The 23,159-nt window shown below is 44.2% G+C and overlaps 2 protein-coding genes and 1 pseudogene across 2 annotated transcripts; 2 read left to right on the top strand and 1 right to left on the bottom strand.

Moving 5' to 3' along the window:
- Nucleotides 1-5,284: 5,284 nt before the first annotated feature.
- Nucleotides 5,285-11,527, top strand: LOC136527855 (uncharacterized; annotated as a pseudogene).
- Nucleotides 11,528-15,365: 3,838 nt separating this feature from the next.
- LOC136526786 (uncharacterized) lies at nucleotides 15,366-19,736 on the top strand. The gene is made up of 3 exons (XM_066519376.1): nucleotides 15,366-15,628; nucleotides 16,201-16,271; nucleotides 16,483-19,736. The coding sequence occupies exon 3, from the start codon at nucleotides 16,600-16,602 to the stop codon at nucleotides 19,348-19,350; it is 2,751 nt and encodes a 916-aa protein (XP_066375473.1). The 5' UTR covers nucleotides 15,366-15,628; nucleotides 16,201-16,271; nucleotides 16,483-16,599; the 3' UTR covers nucleotides 19,351-19,736.
- A 1,682-nt stretch (nucleotides 19,737-21,418) lies between these two features.
- Nucleotides 21,419-23,018, bottom strand: LOC136526788 (uncharacterized). The gene is made up of 4 exons (XM_066519381.1): nucleotides 22,686-23,018; nucleotides 22,438-22,543; nucleotides 21,965-22,148; nucleotides 21,419-21,660 (listed from the first exon to the last, which is right to left on the bottom strand). Exons 1-4 carry the CDS (start codon nucleotides 22,824-22,826, stop codon nucleotides 21,606-21,608), a joined length of 486 nt encoding a protein of 161 aa, XP_066375478.1. The 5' UTR covers nucleotides 22,827-23,018; the 3' UTR covers nucleotides 21,419-21,605.
- Nucleotides 23,019-23,159: the final 141 nt, after the last annotated feature.

Here is a 23,159-nt window from a genome sequence, read left to right as displayed (position 1 = left end):
TATCTCATAATCATCTTGATAAACTAGGTTATCACTTAGGGTTTCATCAATTATCCAAAACCAAACTAGAGCTTTCATCCGCCACTGCTTCAAAGAGCCTTTTGGTGAGGGGTCGAGCAGGACTCTTAGTGATCTTACTCCTACAGCTAGAGTGATGGATGCTATTATGAGGAGGACCCTGATTTCAAGGATGGGGTATCGCGAGGGCTTGACTCGCATTCAGTTATAGCTTCTAAACTCTCTGATGCAGCAGACTGTGTTTGACATTTAGGATCTCCTTCTATCAGAGATAGAGGATACTATTGCTGAGGGGTTCAGAGGTCACCGTCAGTTGCCCTATGCTCACTGGATCGCAATTCTTATTCAATTGCAGAGTACACCGAGTACAATGGTGCTACTATAGAGTTCCCTGCATACAACCTGACTTAGATGATCCACCATAGTACACCGAGTGCACCTAGCCAGCCGCGCCATCGTCCAGAGGTGCCAGAGACTATAGCCCAGTAGGATGATACTATCAGGGGCATTGCAGCTACTAAGGAGGAGCAGTTAGATGCTCAGCAGGAGGGGATGGTCGAGAGCGATCCCAGTGACAACTCAGATGAGGACTACTGGGACATTCCTCATATGCCTCCACATCAACATGACCATGAGGCTGGTAGCTCTAGTTTAGCTCCACCTACACCATAGACAGACCCCGCTCTACTTGCCATACTTGAGCGGATGAGGCAGGATCAGGCTCGCTAGGCTTAGGAGACCGCCGCTACATTTGCACAATTTTAGACTTGGTAGGATGAGTTTCAGTGGTAGCAGCAGGCCATACAGCAGCAGCAGCAGGCCATGCATCAGCAGTAGCTTCTCATGCAGCAGCAGCTACTTAGGTTTATGCAGCATGTTGTGACAACTATTAGGGTTCCACCGCCACAGCCTTAACCCCAGCTTGATCAGACTGCCACCACTTATATGACTCTAGCTTTATAGCCTAGTGGGCTTCAGAGTTAGGGACAGCCACCAGCACAGTTTGCTTCACCTACAGAGCAGGTGTCCCAGTGGTTTGCTTCGCTAGTGCTAGCCCCGCAGTTCACACCTCTTCAGACGGGCTTCACATCGGCTTAGACTTCCTCGCTGCTTGTGCTAGAGACTACAGTGTCCAGAAGCCTTGGTGCTTCCTTCAGTGAGTTCATAGGGTAGCCTACTCTACCATATCTACATGTCCCTGGTCCTTCTACAGTTGCACCTATTACTGGGACTACAGAGACGCTCCCTTCCTCAGTGGCATCATCAGAGCCTACTGCTACAGTCATATCGGCACAGTCTACAGCAACTCCAGTTGTTGATCTGACCTAGACCACTTTAGCATCGCTTCCAGCTACAGAGGGTCAGACTGCTCAGAGTTTAGGGTCAGATGATTATGGCACACAGTTTCAGCTCGCTCCTCGTACCTCAGCGCTCGGCTCGTCCGCTGCAGCCCCGCCGACCGACCCTTAGGTTTTAGTGTTTGACGCCAAAGGAGGAGAGGGATCGAGTATGTTAGTCTTAGGGGGGCTTAGTTTATCTATTACATTTAGAGTTTTATGTGTGATACACTATTATGCATTCGTGTGTTTACTTTTATACATCAAACTATATTTTATGTGATAGTGATATCTACGTGATCGTGATATATGACATGTGTGCTCTCTACTTTAAATTCTTTATATGTCATATCACTTGTGCTATGCTCATTTACTTTGCTTCCGCGTTTTACTCTGATACAAATGAGCTTTATTACTTGTACTCATGCTTATTTCATATCTTTTGAGTACATTATGTTGGTTTGGGTCATATAAGCTTGCCTAACTCTTTTGTTCTTATTGTCAAAAGCTTATATAAACCAAGCATGTTAAAAACCTCATTTCTTTCATATACTCGAGGTGGTATTGTCATCAATAATCAAAAAGGGGGAGATTGGAAGCATCTAGGCCTCTAGTTGGGTTTTGGTGATTAATGATAATACGTGATTACTATGACTAACGTGTGTTTTGCAGAGGCAATTAAGTTAGGTCACGGTAATGGAGATCGATTGGGCAATCATGGTGGTCATGCCCCTATGATGGAAAATCGTTTCGGTTTTTAAAGGATGGATGACAAGGTTAAGGATGAACTAGTTCTAAGTGTCGTTTGGTGTTAAAGAGACACTTAGAGTAGTTTAGGACTTTGTTTTTCCTTTGGCCGTACTATTAAGGGGGGTATGGATGGATAGCTTGACCTAGATGAGTCTAGTGAGTTAGATGTGGTGCATACTTACTAAATCTAGCACTAGGTAGCTCCAAAATAGCCCTTAGATCCATTGGAGTAAACTTCATTAACGCATGATTGAGAGTTGGAAGTGAATGGAGGGTCAAATACTGACCGGACGCTGGCTTCGGTGTGACCGGACGCTGGCATAGAGTCCGGTCAATTCATTTGATCAAGGTGAAGTCGTCTGGAAGTGATCGGACGCTGAGAGGTGAGTGACCGGACGCTGAGGGCCAGCGTCCGATCGACTCTAGTAAGGTTCCAGAGAGAGAAAATCACGATCGGACACCACTTGATCACTGGAGTTCGGGGTGAACTGACCAGAGCGTCCGGTCAACATGACCGGAGTGTTCGCTCAACATGACCGGAGCGTCCGGTCATCTCGCAGAGGCACATAACGGTTTGTTTTTCAGCCGGTGTTATAAATACTTCCTCCACTCATGTGTGGGGGTACTTTTGCTCATTCCAACAGCTGAGAAACACCTTTGAGAGTGCCAAGAAGAGCAAGGTCCTAGTGAGGTGATTGAGATTTGAGAATCCTAAAGAGAGCCCTCATTAGTGAGATCAAGAGTAGCAAAGTGTGCATCCACCCTTCTCATTAGGCTTGTCATGGTCAAGTGAGAGTTTGTGCTTATTACTCTTGGTGATCGCCATCACCTAGATGGCTTGGTGGTGATTGGGAGCTTGGTGATCATCCGGCGGAGCTTGTGGATGACCCAACTCAAGTTGTGAGCGGTTGTGGGTGATTCACCACGACGGAGAGTCAAAGAATCAACTCGTAGAGAACACTTGATCCTTGCACAGATCAAGAGGGAGCTACACCCTTGCGCGGGTGCTCCAACGAGGACTAGTGGAGAGTGGCGACTATCCGATACATCGGCAAAACATCACCACGTTCCTCCTTCTCTCTTTACTTTGAGCATTTACTTTGAGCAATTCAATTCTTGTCATTTACATTCTTAGAATTGCCATGCTAGAGTAGGATTGGAATATATGTTGCTAAACTTTTGTGCGTTGGATCAATAGAAACACTTTCTAGGCACAAGGGGTTAATTGGGCTAACCATATGACTTAATTATTGCAAAGAAATTTAGAATTAGCCCAATTCACCCCCCCTCTTGGGCATCTTGATCTTTCTAATATCCATCTGTCTTATTGGTCAAGCAATGAGAAATAGAAGAAAGCAAAACTGTTCTTTTTGACAGTTAGTCGATGCTTTTGCTTTGGTGTTCCTGCAGGTCGAAAAGGAAGTTGGGTTTGAGCTACCGCCACCAGGCGAGTATGCTGTTGGAATGTTTTTTAAGCGTCATGAGAAGGGCAAAGTTGGGTTTAAGAAGGTTGGTGTAACACTGTTAATAAATTTGGTAATGATAGTCTATGAGCAATGCAGGATTTGTATGTTAAGCTCATTTCTCTGATAAACTCTACCTCCATACCTCTTGTGGCAATTGAACAACCAATGATCCATTGATAATTTCATTAAATAGAGAAAGAATCGATATCCAGCTATGGTGCACTATATAATTAGAAAAAAAACTAGTTACTACTACATTGAACTAAATCTTTTCAAATTGGGTCCCTAATTAAGCTCAGTGAGCCTCTTTCTCTGCAGAAACCCTTCTAGGAGCTCCTTTGTAAGAAGAATGGTGATATAGTATTGTGGGCATATCCCTTCGCTGTTATTACATCCATGCTAATTTAGATGTTTGATCTTCAAGCTGGTTCGTTTGTGAAACTTCTCAGCATTTATTAATAAGTTGATCTGTCACTTTTTAATTTTCATTTGTTATTGCATTGGCTATTGTGCTATATTTTTATGTAAAGTTCTCTTAAATTAGACACAAATCACATTATACCATAACCTTCAAAGAATAATTTTGTAATGTAATCCTTCTCTACTTTGTTTCTTGACAATAGGTGCTAGGAACGTAGGCTGGCTCAGGACTATATAATATGATTTGGAGTCTTTGCAGGGTACAAGCTGCCCCACTCATTATCATGTTGTGTGGGGCTGATGGTGACAATTTATACTGTATTTTGTTAAAAGGTTACATTTTTAAATGGATGTAATCTCCTTAATTTTCAGTTGAATAATTTGTTTATTACTTTGCACTATCTCAGTTACTTGGCTATAGATCAAATACAATTTTTTAAATAAAATGTGCACCGAATATGGATGTGTTTTGAAATAAACATAGTGACTTGATTTTCACTCTACTAGCTTCTTTACATTATGTAATGGGGGAGGACAATGATGATGAAGAGTTGTGAAAAAATGACATTATTGATGTTTATGAATTTTTTTAATAGACACGTGTGTGTCGCACGTGCATGGCCACCGGTAACTCTTATAAGGCCCCTTTGAAATACATGAATTTTATAGAAATTGTTTAGAAATTTCACAGAATTCAGTTCATTTTTAGAAAAACACAGAAACAAAAAAAAAAGCCCCGCGTTCCGAAGGGGGCCTAAACCATTTGTCTCCTCTCTCTTCGATAATTTGGATGGTAATTTTGCTGATATAACACTAGGTCAGAGAGGATAAATCACACTAAATTAAAAGGTTAAGGAGATAAATTGGACTACAAAAATATAAGAGATAAATTGACTAGAAATATTAATTTTAAAACATCTAAAAGTTGATAAAATAAAATTTTAAAAATCTATACAAATGTTCAAATCAAATCAAAATCCAGAAAGCACACACGGAACGTGGATAGCGTGCTGTGCGGGGCGGTTTGTTAGAGGGAGCAAATCTTAGGCCCCGTTTAGTTCCAACCCAAAAACCAAAAATTTTTAAAATTCCTTGTCACAACGAATCTTGCGGCACATGCATGGAGTATTAAATGTAGACGAAAAAAAAACTAATTGCACAGTTCATCGAGAAATCGCGAGACGAATCTTTTAAGCCTAAATAGTCCATAATTGGACAATTTTTACCAAATAACAACGAAAATGCTACAGTAGCCAAAAGCCAAAAATTTTCGGAACTAAGCAAGCAAAAAAAAATAATAAAGGGTGGCGATGCTCCGGCTGGCCGGCTCCTTCCCTCGCCTGCCCCCTCCCGTGCTTCTCCCCCGCGCGCATCGCTCCTTCTCCCCAGGCCCCAGCCCTCGCCGCGTCCCCGCTCTCGCGCCGCCGCGCTCTCCTCCTCCTCCTCTCCTCCTTCGGCATCGGGCCCCTCTCCTGTTACCGCGGCCCTTCCTTCGCAGCGATGGCGGCGGCGGCGGCGCCGCCGGTGGCGGTGGCCAAGATGGTGCCGCGGCAGCTCGTCGAGCACGGCGACGTCCGCGTCGACAACTACTACTGGCTCCGCGACGACTCCCGATCCGACCCGGACGTCCTCGCGCACCTCCGCGCCGAGAACGACTACACCGCCGCCGTCATGTCTGGTCAGTCGGGGGCTTGTTGGAGCTTTATGCCTTCCTTTTCCATCATGTGCTTGGCTTGCCGCGCGGGTCAGGTCAACCAAAGGTGCACTTAGCGTGCTATCAGGCATTAGCTAGGGATCCATTATTTTGACATGACAATCACTTGCCAGTCCTTCCAACTTATACCAGGTTAATCTGTGCTGTTGTTATTATCACTTGGAATGTAGTTGTGTATCGTCTGTTCAGACTTCAGAGTGGCTTTCTAGCTCTCTAGTATGGAATGTAGTTGTATTACACTACACGAGATGTTTCCTAGTAGAGTGGTACTACGGATCATTGTGCAGTTATTATTTCAGTCATCTTCTGCTAACCCTGGTAACTCTCATCTAGATGTCAAGCAACTTGAGGACGAAATATATGCTCAAATCAGAGGAAGAATCAAGGAAGACGATATAGATGCGCCTCTTCACAAAGGGCAGTACTACTACTATGAGAGGACATTGACTGGCAAGGAGTATGTGCAACACTGTAGGCGTCCCGTATCGACTGATGCTCCTATTACAGTCCATGATGTGATGCCATCAGGACCTGATGCCCCTGAGGAGCATATTATCCTGGATGAGAATGTTAAGGCTCAGGGCCATGACTACTACAGCATCGGAGCTTTCAAGGTGTGATTTTGGCCCACCTACTCCTTCTGTCAGTCTCTATGGTTCTGTTCCTCGTGCCTGTGCCTCTCAGATATCTCTTATATGTATCTAACATAATTTAAATTTGAATGCTTGCTTCAGGTCAGTCCCAACAACAAGCTAGTTGCTTACGCAGAAGACACTAAAGGTGATGAAATCTACACGGTCTATGTCATTGATGCGGAGAGTGGAGTATATGTTGGCCAACCACTTAAAGGAATTACTTCTGACATTGAGTGGGCTGGTGACGACCACCTTGTTTACATTACAATGGATAGCATACTTCGGCCAGATAAAGTAGGTCGCTCGTTCCTCCGCTTCTTCTAACTCCTACATGGCATGCCTCTTGAGTTCAGTTGAAACTTCTGGTGACCTTTTTAAGTTTGTTTAGTTATGATTGTTGTAGCCTACCCCAACTTGCTTGGGACTAAAAGGCTTGTTGTTGTTGTTAGTTATGATTGTTGTGCCTGTAGGTGCTATGTTATCAGATCTTTTTTTTTCTAGTGTTTTTTATTATTACATTTATCTTACCTTTATAATGGTTTTTGCAGGTATGGCTACATAAGTTAGGGTCTGATCAATCAAGTGATGCTTGTCTGTATCATACTATCATGAGAAAGATGACACATTTTCTCTAGGCCTTCAAGCTTCTGAAAGCAAGAGATATTTATTTGTTGAATCTGGAAGCAACAATACAAGCTTTATATTCTACCTGGACATATCCAAACAGAACAAGGAACTTGCTGTTTTGACACCTCGTGTGTATGGCATTGATACAACAGCTAGTCATCGTGGAAATCATTTCTTTATTAAGAGGCGAAGTGATGAGTTCTACAATTCTAAATTGGTTGCTTGCCCACTGGATAATGTAGTTGAGACCACTATACTGCTACCACATAGAGAAAGGTACTTACATTATTGCCATACAAGTTTCAGAAGACATTTTTGTGGTTGATATGTAATGTACACAGTATCACACTTTTTAGGGAACAGATTTAGACTAACTGATTTAATTTGTATGATGTTATCTTTGCTAACTTGCTCTTAATTAATGAGGAATAATCTGTAAAAGTTTGCATAACCATTTTATAGTGCAAGTCTCAGTTTTCTTCTTGGATATTAATTGTGTTTTCTGAATGAATACTGGAACCCTAGGGGATACTTTGCTGCTGCAGCATAGACGTTTCTTTTTTAAAGTTCTTTGACATATGAGAAAAGCAGGAAAGGGATGCATTCTTGTATTAGCATTGCTTGTTACTAAAGGGCGTACCCAGTGCAGAGAGCTCCCGCTCTGTGCGGGGTCTGGGGAAGGGTGTCAGTGGCAAGCCTTACCCTCGCCTGTGCAATGCGAGGAGACCGCGACTCGAACCCAGGACCTTCCGGTCACAGGTGGTAAGACTCTACCGCTTGCACCAGGCCCGCCCTTCATTAGCATTGCTTGTTACTGATTGATACTATTTGTATTGCCAGCTAGAGCATGAAACTTTCAAACTTGTGGGTTCCAACTTCCAACCAGTTACTATTTGATTGCTTCACTGTATTTCCAAAATTTCATTGCATCAGTTGTAAGATTATGAAGGAATGGGAGCAAAGCAATTTGCATTTAGTTTGACTTTACCATACCAACCTTAGCTTTTGGAATATGGTTCATTCTATATCAATATTGGATCTTCGATAGGATGGTAATCAAAGGTTTTGATTACCACTGCTTCCTCGGTTTTGTTGAGTTAGGCTCTATGTAAGAGGCTTGATGCTCTGGCAGTGATATACCAGGGTTCAAGGAAACTGCAGCTAATAGAAATTTGCATGAAGCTACTAATTAAGTGATTCATCCTGCAGTTTTACATGTTTATTACAAATTTTGTTATTTATGTTTTGCTCTTCTTAGCAATGGATGCATTGTTTATTAAAAATGCATTGTCAGTTGACAACAAAAGTACATAACACATGTTACACATCACAATTGCATCATACTCAAACTCCCTTCAGTGTGAAAATACAGGACTTCCAGCTCTTTGACAACCATATTGCTGTATATGAGCGTGAGAATGGCCTTCCCAAAGTAACTGTATATCGGCTACCTGCTATTGGAGAGTCAATTGGACAACTTCAGGGAGGTCGAGCGCTTGATTTTATTGATCCAACATATTCTGTGGACCCTGAGGAGTCTCAGTTTCATTCTTCTGTTCTTCGATTTCATTATAGTTCAATGAGGACCCCGCCCTCTGTTTACGACTATGATATGGATTCAGGGGTGTCTGTTCTGAAGAAGGTCCATACTGTAAGCTAGAGTTGCACTATTATTTATTTATTTATTTTCCGGACAGTTATTGATTTATTTTTATTTATTTTTACAAACCCATGGCGATCTGATCTTCTCGATATTCTTTAGGTTTTAGGCGGATTTGATGCATCAAATTATGTAACAGAAAGAAAATGGGCTACTGCTGCTGATGGCACTCAGATCCCCATATCCATTCTATACAGAAAAGATCTTGTGAAGCTTGATGGCTCAGACCCTATGCTACTATATGGCTATGGCTCCTACGAGGTACATTCTGTTTGTTTATTTTCCTTTTTAACATTTCGTAAACTGTAATAAGGGAAGTCTTTCTGCAATATTTAATGCCTTGAACATATTTCAAGATTGGCATATATGCTGTGCTCGCTGTGGCTGTGCTGCAGTTCTAAACACTTGTTTCTACTGTAGCAGTGGCTTGCGGCAGCTGCAGCCGCAGCAAGCACTGCTGAGCAGGCTGATAGTTTATGTCAACTTCCTTTGGTCATCTTGGGATCCAAATGATTCATTTGAAAGTTTATGTGTTCTTTTTTATATGTGCAACATGTACAGACTGTACTTGCTTTTTTGCTAATGTGTCATCATGCATTCATTTGCTATTATTCATCATTAATTTCAAGTGACAACAATTCTTTAGCATTCAATTACTTTTGTGTTTCCTTGCTGAATGATATACTTTAAATTTTGATACCAGAAAGATTCCTTGTCAGGACCCAGTAAGGTCTAGCTAGTGGCAACTGTATGTGGCAACTTGGCATCAAGACTATCAGATGGTTCTAGGTTTCAGCAATAGTAAATGTAACAGAAGTTATTGTAATAACCGTGCTCTTATTTTCTCTGTTCTTTTGGCTACAGATATGCATAGATCCGAGTTTCAGAGGGTCAAGATTCTCTCTGGTAGATAGGGGCTTTATATATGTGATAGCTCATATCCGCTGTGGTGGTGAAATGGGCCGGAAGTGGTACGAGGATGGGAAACTATTGAAGAAGAAAAACACTTTCACGGATTTCATTGATTGTGCTGAGTACTTGATAAAAAACAAGTATTGTTCCAAGGAAAAGCTTTGCATCAATGGCAGAAGTGCAGGTGGCTTATTGATGGGTGCTGTCCTAAATATGAGGCCTGACTTATTCAGGGCAGCTGTTGCTGGAGTGCCTTTTGTTGATGTTGTCACAACTATGCTTGATCCAACTATCCCATTGACAACGGCTGAATGGGAGGTATCCATTTCGTCAATTGTGTTATTTTTTATTTCCATGTTTCAGTGTCATATTGCAATTTTTATTATTAGCAAGAATAAGAAATAGAGATATGGGCCCTTTTTAGAAATGTTCTTTGGTGCCCTTTTGTCCGTTGCCTGTTTGCTATTGATGAAATATATGGATGTACCACCCCAGTAAATTAATGCCAATTGTTGTTCACCCAAACACTAAAGGAATGCAACCTTTTGAATACCCTGTCCATATGGAAGTCAGGCTTGAGCTTCAGTTGGGTTGGGCCATATTAGTCCTGACTGGGATTAGACTTAGGCAAAAGATACGTACATTGTCCTTGAGCAGGTATCAGGGCTAGGATATGATGATTCCTTGCTATAATATCTATAAATATTCGTTTATAATTTTAACACTATGTTTTTGAATTATCTATTTATTTCATTATGCCTTGTGTCTGGAAATCGGAATGGAATATTTACCACTTGCACGATAGGGATATTTTGCAAGCTGTACCATGACAATTGCAAATCAACATGCTTTATACGAGCTGCGTGCTTGCCCCTTTTATTCTAGTTATCTACTTGTTGCCAGTTCTTATCAATCCACGTGTTGTTGTCCTTGGTTTAGGAGTGGGGTGATCCAAGAAAAGAAGAATACTATTATTACATGAAATCATATTCTCCTGTTGACAATGTAAGTGCTGATCTTTATATCTCTGTTCAAATATGTACTAGGGTATGAAGCTAGGATGATGCTTATTTCTGGTGAATGAATATAATCAAATAGTGCTGGAGGAGTATATTAGTGACACTGCCTATTTTTTCCCTGTTATTTATTGGTGAAGACCTGTGAATGCATGAATATGTAGTGTTGTTCTGGAATGTGATAATTTGCACTGTTGAAAGAGGTGAAAAAGCTAGGAATTGTTGATGATCTTTGGTATTTTTGGTTCCATTAATATTAATATAATAAAGAAGAATACTATTATTACATGAAGTCATATTCTCCCACCAGCATGAACTTCAAATCGACCACAAATGTGCATTGCCCTGTGTTATCTGTTTGTCCATGCCACAGGTGGCGGCACAAGAGTATCCCAACATTCTTGTAACCGCTGGCTTAAATGGTAGGTGCCTCCTTGATACATTCCAAGTTGCTATTTAGCATTTCTAGTTGGTCTGTGATAGCTAGCTCGGTATCTGACTTGTGCGGATGGTGATAACGAACCAGATCCGCGCGTGATGTACTCTGAGCCTGCTAAATATGTGGCGAAGCTGAGGGGGCTGAAAAGAGATGACAACCTTCTGCTGTTCAACTGCGAGCTAGGAGCTGGACACTTCTCCAAATCGGGAAGGTAAACCGATGGTTCTTTGTTGGTTTCGCTAGAGCTAGTGTACAAATATTAGACGCTGAAGCAAAGTAAGGAGTAGTAATTTGGCTGGGGTTATGATTGCAGGTTCGAGAAGTTGCAGGAGGACGCGTTTACTTATGCGTTCATCCTCAAGGCGCTGGTTGGTATTGTTCCACCGTTGTCCTGAACTTTTAAAGAATATACTCTAGAAAGAGGGGCAAAAGCATAATTATACACGTGTGCTAGAGTGACTTTGAAAATGGAGATTCACATGTTCTGTGGAACAGAGTGAGTATACCAAATATAAATAAATAAATATTTAATGTACAGCATGCCAGAAAAAGCGAGCTGTCAACTGCCGCTGCTGCTGACTGCTGAGGGGGGCCGTCGAAATCAAAAAGTGATTGGCAGCATCCTCTCCTTGGTCAGCACAGCAGTCAGCAGTCAGAAGTGCAAGGAAGGAGCGAAGGACGGAAGGAGGAGGAACTACTTAGACCGTCTCTAACGGTAGACCGTCTCCAACGGCGTAGGTAAAGTACGACCTAAACTTAAAATACATCGTGCACGGTGCTTTTGCGTCCCACAACCGTGCTCCAACGGAGGACGCATCCCAACACCCATTTTACGTACCAGCACACGACGGAAGGCAAAGAAGGGTCGTCTCTCTCCGCAACGCAAAACACTGTAGGTGTCGGGTGGAGCGAACGACGACGGCGAGGCGCGCTTGCACCTGGAAGCTCCGTGCGGGGGAGGTTGCGTCCGCACCGTCGGTGGAGGTTGCCTTGCTGTTCGGTCCGCACTAGCCCCTGCTCGCCGGTCCGCGCCGCCAGGGCTGGCCTGGATCTCGCCAGTCCGTGCCACATGCAGGGAGGCGGAGTCGACTGTGGGAGGTGCTCCCGTCGAGGCAGGCTGCGCCAACGCCCGGCGAGCAGCCTCGAGGTAGGGGGAGGGGGAGCGCTCGTCCTCATCGTCAGTGAGGGAGATCTCATCCCATCGCATGGATTCGGACCTACCGGCGGAGGGGAAGAAGGGGGCGGCATCAGGGGAGAGAGGGGCTGGCTCCGGTTGCGGCGGAGCACCGCAGGATCCCACGAGCGACGACCCAGTGGCACGTTGCGCCCTGGACGACCCGCCGCCACCAGGGGCGCATTGCAGCGGCGCTGCCCACGCGCCGACCGACGACTGCGCCAAGCGCTCCAGCTGAGGAAGGGAGGAGCACGGCGGAGGAGGAGGTGGGGACGCGGACTCCGGCGCCGGCGCTGTTTGGCCTTGGCGGCGCCCTTGGATGTGGCCCCCTTCATGGCGGATTCGAGCGGCGACACGAAGCGCAGCAGTCAAATCCGCGCGGGGCGGAGCGAATCCCGCTCGCGGCCGGGCGAAGCTGGGACGAATCGAGGGCGAGTTGCCTCTGGCGGCCCACGGGGATGGGGAGGAACGGGAGGGGAAAGGGGGGAAGGGAGGCGACAGAGGCAGGCGCAGGGGATCTGTTGGAGAAGCGTCCACGACGCTTTCACTGTAGATGACCTATGCTGCGAATGGGTCTAGGTTGCCATTGTTGGGGTCAGTCTTACGTGTAGGAAGGCCCAGAAACCCACGGCCGTCTACTGTTTGCTGTTGCAGTGTTGCTGCTGCTGCCGACGACACGACAGGCACTGCGTCTCCAGCGGCAGTAGCCCTCTCCACTCGAAAAACACCACCGTACGGGGGCTCCTTTTCCTTTCCGTCGCCGCACAGGCGCACATGCCCGTCGTGGGCTACTTCCCCACTTCACGTGACGGACATTATATAGCAGCAGCTAGCAGGGCGCCCAGGGCAGGACCACGAGTCACTCCACCAACCCTGATGTGACCGCCAATACCGTCGTTTCGTTAGGCCATGACCATCCACAGTGTCTACAGCATGAAGCACCATGAAGGGAAGGCATGTTTGATCAGATTTTAAAACTCGAATTTTCGATAAAAAAAATATATATGATGTTTCTTCAAGTAGAATATTCTATAATCCTAAGGTGTTTGGACATGATTCTAGGATTTTGAGTTTTTTTTAATCCGAATTCTTAGAATCCTTATGGATCCAAACGGTACCTAAATTAAGATGCATTCCTCTAAATCATCCAGATTCCTCCAGAATTTAGACAAGCGAACAGGCTCTATCTTAATTTAGGTACCGTTTGGATCCATAAGGATTCTAAGAAGTGTAAAACGATTCTGATCTGATTCTCAGCGCTGATATCCCGTTTGGAACTGTTTTCCCAATTCTCTCAATAAACCAAAACGGGTTCTCTCAACCAAACGGGGCCTAGATTAAGCTTCTTTTTATTTTATGTAAGTTTATTTAACTATGCTTTTAAATTTAGATAAATCATGAAAAGTGATATAACGGCCTGTTTTGCCTGGCCAAGCAAGGACTCGGACACCGCTACCTGTTTGGTTCATGTGCTTGAATTGCCTTGATTTCTGTGCTGGTAAGAAAAACCTTGCTACCCCGAGAGAGCCAAAATGGCTCACTTGTCTGGCAAGCGTCTCATGGCGCGCGCTATCTAGGCGAGGCGAGGTGAGTCGAACCAGCAAAGCTTTCAAGCACGCTCAACGTTAATTTGGTGTCGTAAAAGTTAGTGTATTTTTTATATGGTTCATATCATAGAAATTTGATTCACTATAAAGTTAAAATAAACTATAATTTCAACAGATGGAGTGATAACCATCAAAATAAAAAGAAAAATCTAGCCTACAGGATCCATCAACCTTTGTTTGCGAAGGGAAGAGGGATTATACTAAAACTCGGCTTTTTTTGCAAAGGGAAGGATGATTATATTAAAGCTCGGCATAGTACATCCTCAAATTACACATGGAAAAAAAATCTAAAATAAAGAATACATAATATGCTATCTAGCTTATTTGATCGTCTTCTTCACCAATAGCTTCCCTCGAACGCCGGAGTTAAAGTGCAGTCCTTATACCGAATCCAACGACCAACCCAAAACATTAGACATGGCCTATGTATTCTTCTTTCTCGTTCCCCTCTTCAATGCTACTGCCTCAACCCTTTAGGTTTTCTCACGAGTGATTCCTCTAGCGCACATCTCCGCATGTCTTTCGACCATGGCCCTCTCTTCACCGATCATACAAGGATCCCTACACCTAGCCCCTATTGTCCCTGATGCATCTTGTGTGAGGATTGTAATGGTAGTCTATTGTTTTTGCGTAGCTCTTGGTGGTGGACGTCCTCCAAGATCAAGTGTGTTTTTTCTTGTAGTTGTCTGATGCAGCAAAGGTTATTGTTGTCGTACTAGTTCTAGTCATGGTTCATTTTGATCGTTCACGTGCAGTGAGGCTCTTCATCCCCCGACCATCACTGGCAGCTCCTGATCGTGGCCCCATCTTCCTAATAGTCTCCACGAGAGCGTATTTTTATTGACGTGTGTACCCCGTTGGGTTCGAGACATTGTCGTCAAGAATTGGTGTGGGAGAGATGAGAGAGTAATCATTTTGTTTATTCCTCCGGATGCTCTCTTGGAAGTAGAGCCATCGCATGGTATATGTTACTTGGTGGTTCTACAATGTCTACGATCCGGTATTGTGATTTGTGACTACATTTACTACCTTACTGTCCACTTTTGGAGAACCTTACAAGTGTAATGGCATCTATATACCTATATAAAAATTTCAAAACGATGACATCTTATTCATTCAATTCCATTGTTACATGCCATAGCACCATGTTATCATGGGGACCTTATAAATAGAGTTTCAAGCCCAATGTGGACCCACAAGTTTGGGCTTTTCGGTCTATCTGCATCAAACCGGTCGGTTATTTGGTTGTTTTAGAAGTTCAATTATCTAAAAACAAAGATCGATTGGATAGTTTTAGACTCAGGACGATACCTAGCAAGTTCGGTTCAGTCTCGGCCATGACCAAATTAATTGGACTAGACTAACAACCACAAAATAGCATAATTTTGTAGCAAATTCCAACAATATTTATTTTTATCTATTTGAATGCAAAAATGTTAGGACAAAGCAAACTAAAACAGGAGTGATAGCTGATATAAACCTACTAGAATAATATTACATCACTAGTCGACAGAATAACAGCGCAAAGTAGTATAGCTTACTATTGTTACTTTGGCCTTGGTTTTGTTGGGGGGAAAAAAGAAAAAGAAAAAGAAGCCCAAGCTAGTGGACGGGAGGGGAGGAAGGGCGGAACAGGCGACGGAGTGACCTCGTCATCAGGTGTCCCGTGCCGTCTTCTCTTCCCCTGCCTTCCTCCCTCCCCTCCAGATCCAGCCTCCCCCTTCCCCTTCCTCTTCCTCCCTCCGTCGCCCTCCTCCTCTGCTGCGTTCCTCTTCCTCCGTGGAGTCCGCACCCGCCGCCCCTGATTCGGCCGGGACCCTTCGATTCGCTTCGACCTCCCTCGTGTTTGGTTGGTAAGAAACCCTAACCTAACTTAACCTAGCTTTATCATGTTTTTTCCCCCTTCTATCTACGGAGTATTTCCGTTCCTCGTCTCCGGCGGCACATCCTCTTCCTCTCTGCTTGCGACGCCTCTAGCCTTCCCTGCATGCTGCAATTTTTTTTCTGCGTAGAGGAGAGGTCGCCTCGCCCCCGGTTCTAGCTCAATCCCCATGCCTCACGCACGTTCTCGATCCATTCAATTTTCCATTCCCTAGATGTATGTACCGTGTATCATTTTTTTTAACCCATCCATCCAAATGGAACGCCTCTCTTTTCTCTCGGCGCCGCACAAACCACAAGTTTACATCTACACCCTTGTTTTTTCTCTCCACGCATTTCATTTCGCCGTCTCCATCTCATTTCGTTTCTCCGAAATCATGCAACCCTTAGTTCGGGTCACCCACCGGCCACAGATATAATATGCATTTACTAACTCTCAAAATTAGCAAGCGACCAAAGCCTCTTTTTTGTTTCGAGTCTTAATTGCCCTAAAAAAACACTGCAGGACATTGCTCAGTTTGTGCTGCTACTTTCTATTGTGCAGGGAAACCTCAACGCTGGCGAGTCGGTCATCACTGTTGAAGGCCATGATATCGCTCTGCCAGGGCACCACAGGTATTCCAACCTCTTACCATCCTGTCCTGCTCCAGTTTTTCGTTACCTGCTCTATATAATTTACATACATATATAATAATAAAATCAGTATTTGCCCATCATTATTACTATCCAATATCCATGTCATTCTTATAGACAGATTATTCTTTTCTCACGCTCGCTCTGCCCGTATTATTACCTGTTACTCACTCAACTCCTTTGCTCCGTTCAGGAAATTTTGGCAAAACTGAATGAATGAGTTTTGGTCAGCTTGGGACCCAACACAGAATAATACAATTCGGTCCCAGGGTGAAGTAGCAGAACGGTGACAAAGATTTCTCAGCGCACCATGCTTGAGGATTTCTTCACTCTTACTGAGATGAAGGATGGCATCTCCACGGTCGCAAGGATCGCAGAGCTCATATCTGAGATGCACAAGCTGGAAGACTCCGCCGACATCAACACGTCTGACGTGATAAGGCAGTGCTCCACGGCTGCCAACACACTAGCATCCACCAAAAACGAAGAGTGTCTTCAGCATTTCGTTCACCTAAACGGTGTTTCCTTTCTCAACCGTTGGCTTCAGGATGCTCAAAAATGTGTTGGGGACGTCAGCAGTTCAGCGGAGGATCTTATAGTTGCCATATTGACTGCGTTGGAGTGTCTTCCAATCAGCAATGAGCAGTCAGCCTCCTGTAGAGTTATGCCTACTGTTGATCACCTGCTTGCTCACGGGAATGCCGTGATCAACCAAAAGGCGAGAGCACTCCGTCACAAGTGGAGCGCTGTACCAAAACATGGTACAAATGGAGAGCATTTTCATGCAGAGGAGGCATGCCGGACTGATCAGCTTAAGTCTCCAGAAGCTAGCCACAAGACAGAAACTAAGAAACAGAGTTTAGCGGATCAAGATGGAGAGCCTGCTGAAGAATCAAAACCTGAGGCGACAACTTGCTCAGATGCACCTTTGTCCGATCCTTCTCTGACTAATGACAATACAGATGCAACAAAGCAACCACCGGGGCTAACATCACCGAATTCATCAAATGGAAACACAGAATTAGGGGATGTGAAAAACTTGGTCACATCCCCTACATCTGCAGGTCATGTGGGTTTAGAAGATGGGCAGTCCACCACCAAGGGAACTTCTTCCAATGATGCAGAACTGCCCACTAATGGCATACTCCGGTCAAACTCTATTAATGCAAAGAGTGATACTGGACAAGATGCACCGGTGGACTCGACTCCAGCAGCCATGTCTGTAGACCATAATAAACCTGACAAGCTATTCGCTAGTAGCAAAACAGGTCTGGAGGATAGTATTGTTTCAGCTAGCTCGGGTATCAAAGAGTCTGAGCCATTTGCAGCTGGTAGGTTACATTTGGAGAAGGATACAACTGAAACTTTGAACCAACTTGCAGCTGTAACCCGTGATTTGCAAGATCTGTCCGAGGAAAGTACAGGCAAAGAAGATGAACCTACATCATCATCTAGTACAGATGATATGGACATGAGCAGTGACTATATATTGCAAAGATGTATGTCAAGCTTTGGGGACTCCTCCAAGGCAGCAGACACAAAATCCACTGCCTTGAAAGGGGAGAAATCAACACGACTGACAGATTACGATGATACAGATGCACTAGAAGTAGCACGTCTGGTAGCTATTGAGGTGGAGCGGGAGGTTATTGACTACAGAGGACCCTTTTGTAGTTCTCCTGATACTAATTCCAGGAATGCTGACAGTCCTGACCTGGAAGCACCGCGGCAGCCTGTAGCTGTTGCCAGTGAACTGAATGATAATAAATCTTCTTGTACAGAGGCTAAGTCAGGAAGTTCCTCATCTCATAAGGAGGATGGATCAGGCATCACAGATGGCAGCGGTCCGTTGAGTAGAAAACATACACGGGGTGTGGATCTGGGGAACTTAGACCTTAATGAAAATCAGTGTGCCGAGGAAACTGACTGTAATCCAAAGTCCGTCCTTAGTAATTCTGTCAATTTGTCAATGCCTATAGCTGTGGCTGCTTCAAGAGGCTCATCTGTGTTTCCAGCTCGGCTCCACTTTGAAGGTGGACTTGGGTGGAAAGGCTCTGCCGCAACCAGTGCCTTTCGACCAGCTTCACCTCGGAGGACTCCTGATGCAGAGAAGTCGCTTTCAGCTTCTTCACATAAAACAAGCAACATGCTATTTGATTTAAATGTAGCTGACAGCGATAGTGCTACTTCTGGTGAACCACTCTCAACAGCAATCCTGCCTACTTCTTGTGACCTACCTTCCAAGGGTGCTTCCAAAGCAGTTGGTATGAGCGGAGGACCGAAACTTGACCTTAATTTCTCATGTGGTGATGAGGAAGATGCTGTCACTGCAAGCAATGTGCCGCCATTGTGGAATCGCCAACAATTTAATGGCAACTGGAGTCAGCCTTCTTCCTCCTCATCTTCAAGGCAACCTGCAGTCAGAAACTTTGACTTGAATGACATGTCAATCGCTGATGGTTCTGTGCGAGGAATGGATGGGTCTTCTGTCAAGACTCCTTCAAAGGATATGTCGAACCATTCTGCCGTCACAATTATGGGTAAGAGGATAGTTGTAGGGCAGAAAGATCATGGGCAGCAATACCAGCATAACTTTCTGGGACCAAGTGCTGAATCAAGAGTTCCTCCAAGACCTACTCAGTCTTTTGCACATACTCCTGATTATAGTGTTTTCAGTTATCCATCTCAACCCGCTATGCCTTTTTCCCCAGCCTTCTTTGCCCCTGGGGGCAGTCCGTACTTGGTTGATGCAAAGGGTGCACCAGTCATACCACCGCTGTCAGGTCTAAGCCTCGGCATTTCTCATCCATCTTTCAGCCCCAGAGCAACACCACCCTCATCTAATGAATTGAGTTACTTTCATCCTAGCATGGATTTCAATTATGGAGTGCCATCTGAAGGCGCACGGAGGGAGGCAGGGAGCTACTGGCCCGTGTCCTACCAGGGCCAGACAATGTTTGTGGATGAACGCATGAGGAATGTGTCACAGGGTGGTAGTTCTGGGTTGGTGCTGAAACGAAAAGAGCCAGAGTCAGGTTGGGATATGTACTCGCGTCGTTGAGCCTGAAGGTTTGTTGCAGCCATAATCGATTTTGTCCCGCTTTCTTAAAAATGGTATGTTCAATGTTCCGTTTATGGCGGCACCATGGACATTGTATTCTAGGATATTTCTTTGGCACCTGAAAATGGGTCCAGTTCTATTAGGTCTGAAGACATACACGGAGAACTGAATAAGAGATCAGCTACAGGTAGATTTGAGAGATGTTGACATGGCAAGGACATTGTTAGCTTCTGGAAACCACTTGTGTAGATCTGGTTCTTTGTGAATGTATTAGCTTTGTTTTAGTTGACATAATATAGCCAAATTGCTCTCTACGGAGAGCTGAAATTATGTAAATCATCATCGTATAACTCATAGATGAAATGCATCCCTTTTTATCCATCTTCCTTTTTTCCCCAGGGTTGGTGCAAGTTGTACTATGATCAACTATATTGTATATATCATTGTTTGAAGCTGCGCATTCAGGTTTTGTGTCATGTTGCATGCAGATTGAGCTTTAGAAAGTGGGCATGCATCGGCTGTTTGCATGTCGGAACCAGTTCTTTGGTTGGTATATGCTACATATATATTAATATAATAGTTGATGTTGCAATCGGCAGTTTCATTGCATGTGGTAGACGATTTTTTTGGATGCGTGGGCTTTGTACCTGCCTGAGATGGGAAAAAAAAAGGGTTCTGGGCTTCTGGCTGCGATTGGCGACATGTGCTTGAGATGGAATCAAAGGTACTCCGTACACATGTTTTAGTCAATGTAGGATCGAAAATGAAAAATGACGGAATTACAACCAAACGAATTTCAGGGCTCACCATTCGATCTGAACCAAAGGCCTGTTTAGTTCTCCTTCAAAATGTCAATTTTTTTAAGATTTTTCGTCACATCGAATCTTTGACACATGCATAAAGCATTAAATATAAATAAAAAATAAAACTAATTACACGGTTTAGACGAAATCCACGAGACGAATCTTTTAAGCTTAATTAGACTATGATTGGACACTAATTGTCAAATAACAACGAAAATGCTATAGTGTCGTTTTGCCAAAATTTTCGGCATCTAAACTGAGCCCAACTGCACAAGAAACGTATATCAGAACAGGATCAAGATTGGGCATCAACCACAAACAGTGCATGTAAATCATTATCATCATCGATCGGTGAAGCTAAGGGTCTGTTTGGTTGGGCTTTTGACTTTGGCTTTTGGCCCAAAAGCTAAAAGCCCAACTAAAGGGGTTGCTTTTTCAGGCGGTTTTTTCAGAAGCAGCTGTTTTTCCGTAGTACAGTTTTAAAAGCTGGTTTGACCCTGCTTTTGGCTTTTGGCTTTCTGCTTTTCGAAATTTGTGGAATAAAAAGCTCTTCCATAGTTGTTTCAAGAGAGATAAAGATAGAAGGTATATTTTATACTTGTTTAACCAAACAGCTTTCAGCTTTTCAGCAGCTCACAGCTCACAGCAGCTTTCTCACAGCTCACAGCTCACAGGCACAACAGTTTTTCCCACAACCACAGCTCAACCAAACACACCCTAAACCTATTGGGCGGTGTTTAGTTGGGCACTTTGCATAGTGAAGATTCCCTACTGTAGCATTTCGTTTGTATTTGTGAATTATTGTCCAAACATTGACTAATTAGGCTCAAAAGATTCGTCTCGCAAAGTTAAAGCAAACTGTGCAATTAGTTTTTTATTTCGTCTACATTTAGTACTCCATGCATGTACCGTAAGTTTAATATGACGAGAAATCTTCTTTTTGCATAGTGCACTTTTCAGAAGTTTAGAGGAACTAAACAAGGGCTTGGTCGAAACTGCTGGGGGTAAGAATGGGTGGCAGGGAGGGAGGGCCAATCTCCTCCGGATGCTATGCTGCGGCGGCCTGACGCTACATGTTGAGATGATGACTGGCACCGAAGAGGAGGCTTCTTCAGTGACCACTTGGCCAGTCTTCTACAGTAGAGATATATATCTACTCCCTCGTCTCTAAATAACTGTCGCCGTTGGTGTATTTGCCATAAATTTGACTTGATTTGTAGAAAATACATGCAACATTTGTATCTTTAAATAAATTTATTAAAAACTAGATTCAAAGATCTTTCAAACGATACTAATTATGTACCATAAATATTAACATTTTTTAATATATATCTAGTCAAAGTTGTTTCCCAAAAAACGAAAACGACATATATTTAGGGACAGAAGTAGTTTGCTGCTTCTACTTGGTCAGCAATAGCATCGGCCTTGTAAATCCTCAGAGGTCAGGCCAGGTCACTCCTGTCTTGCTTTTTGTCTCTTTGGACTTTGGGCACCCTCTGCATCCCACCTGCATTTGAATGCCAACATATGAGATCATAATCATCTCAGCGCCAACTGAACTGAATTGCTGGGGCGGGGTTTAGTGAGCATATGTATACTAGCCACTGAATTTTGGTGACATAGCATGCAGTGCTTATGCACTCAAACACTACAAAGGAGAAGTTGGAGAATCATCTTATCTAGCAGTGATTATTATGCAGATTTGCGTGATGGTCTTGCTACCCCCCTAATCAAACAGAGATTTTGTTTATTATCTAATCTATGTAACAACACAGAGAATACAAGCAGCAGCGATCATTATACATGCTTACCCATCCTGCACCTGCCTTTGCTTTCGTTTCTTGTGGATACCACTTGGCACTGGCATCTGGTGATCTTGGCTGGGCCTGACTGCCTCAGCCTCAGGATCATTTAGCAACGCAAGCCTGTCCAGCACGTTTGCATTAGCTGAGCTTTGCCTGAGCCGCTCTTTCAACTCTTCCACCAAAACAATCCCTGTACAGCATCCATAAGTATAAGGTCAGGTCAGGTGTCAGCAATGCAAAATTCACAACTGTATTTTCTTTTTCCTAATCCTAATCCATATCAAGGTAGGATTAAAAAGGGATAGCAGGCAAAACAATCTCTTGCAGCATTGCAAAACAATCTCTATCTCTCTGCTGCTGCTGCTGCAGCAGCAGCAATAGCAATAGCAGGCAAAACAAATTGGGCAGCAGCACGAGAGAAAATGGCAAATGAATTAAAAAGGGAACATTTATTACATATAATATACAGTAAGATATACCGAGAGCCCGCAGCGCGCGGAGATGGAAGACGGTGTCGGCGAGGGCAGGATGGCCGGCGTTGGTGGCCCGCGTGACGGCCAGCTCCCTCAGGCTCACCAACACATCCTGAACAAAAGGATAATCTCCATTTGGTTACTCGCTAGCTAGCTACTCTAGTAGGTAGATTCAGAGTGGGATCGGAACTGCTGCAATCGGCCGGGAATCCATCAGAAATTCACAAGAGCGGTGGTGCGTGGAGTTGCCTTACGAGCTCGGTCTCGGAGAGGGTTTGGAGCCACATCGCGTCTGCTGCACCTTGCGGCAGCTTGCCCTCCGACTCTGCTGCCTCTGGCCTGGCGGCGGCAGGATCAGGAGGAATTGACCCGCCGGCGGCGCGCGGTGGCGGCATCAACCAAGGGAAGGAAAGGGTCAGAGGAGGAGACGAAGGGGGAGGCGGCTGGGCTGGGTCCCGCCCTACAAGCACAACGGGCAGGTTTGTACTTTATTTATGTGGTAGTAATTATTAGCGAGTTTAGGCCTTTAGGGTGCTAAAAACGTATTTCAAGTGTACTATCTAGTACTAGATGAGATCATTGGACAAATTTAAGGAGGGTTGGATAAAAAATAGTTATCAGTTCTACGTGTCATCCCATATATGGCTCTGTTCGGCTCGCTGAAATTTAGGTGTTGCTTTGCTACTGATGTTGATTTGTTCCTTCGCCGCCGAAAAAGTAACGCTGAT

Source organism: Miscanthus floridulus, chromosome 19 (genome assembly GCF_019320115.1).
Source record: "Miscanthus floridulus cultivar M001 chromosome 19, ASM1932011v1, whole genome shotgun sequence".
NCBI lineage: Eukaryota > Viridiplantae > Streptophyta > Magnoliopsida > Poales > Poaceae > Miscanthus > Miscanthus floridulus.
Note: the sequence above shows the minus strand (reverse complement) of the source record. Positions and strands in the feature narration are given on the sequence as shown.

Bases quoted from the DNA above. Each gene is read 5' to 3' on its own strand.
- LOC136526788 (XM_066519381.1), bottom strand. From the start codon at position 22,826: ATGCCGCCACCGCGCGCCGCCGGCGGGTCAATTCCTCCTGATCCTGCC. The intron at 22,544-22,685 runs GTAAGGCAACTC...CCTTTTGTTCAG, and splicing joins CCCTCTCCGAGACCGAGCTC to GATGTGTTGGTGAGCCTGAG. The intron at 22,149-22,437 runs GTATATCTTACT...GATGCTGTACAG, and splicing joins CCGCGCGCTGCGGGCTCTCG to GGATTGTTTTGGTGGAAGAG.
- LOC136526786 (XM_066519376.1), top strand. From the start codon at position 16,600: ATGCTTGAGGATTTCTTCACTCTTACTGAGATGAAGGATGGCATCTCC.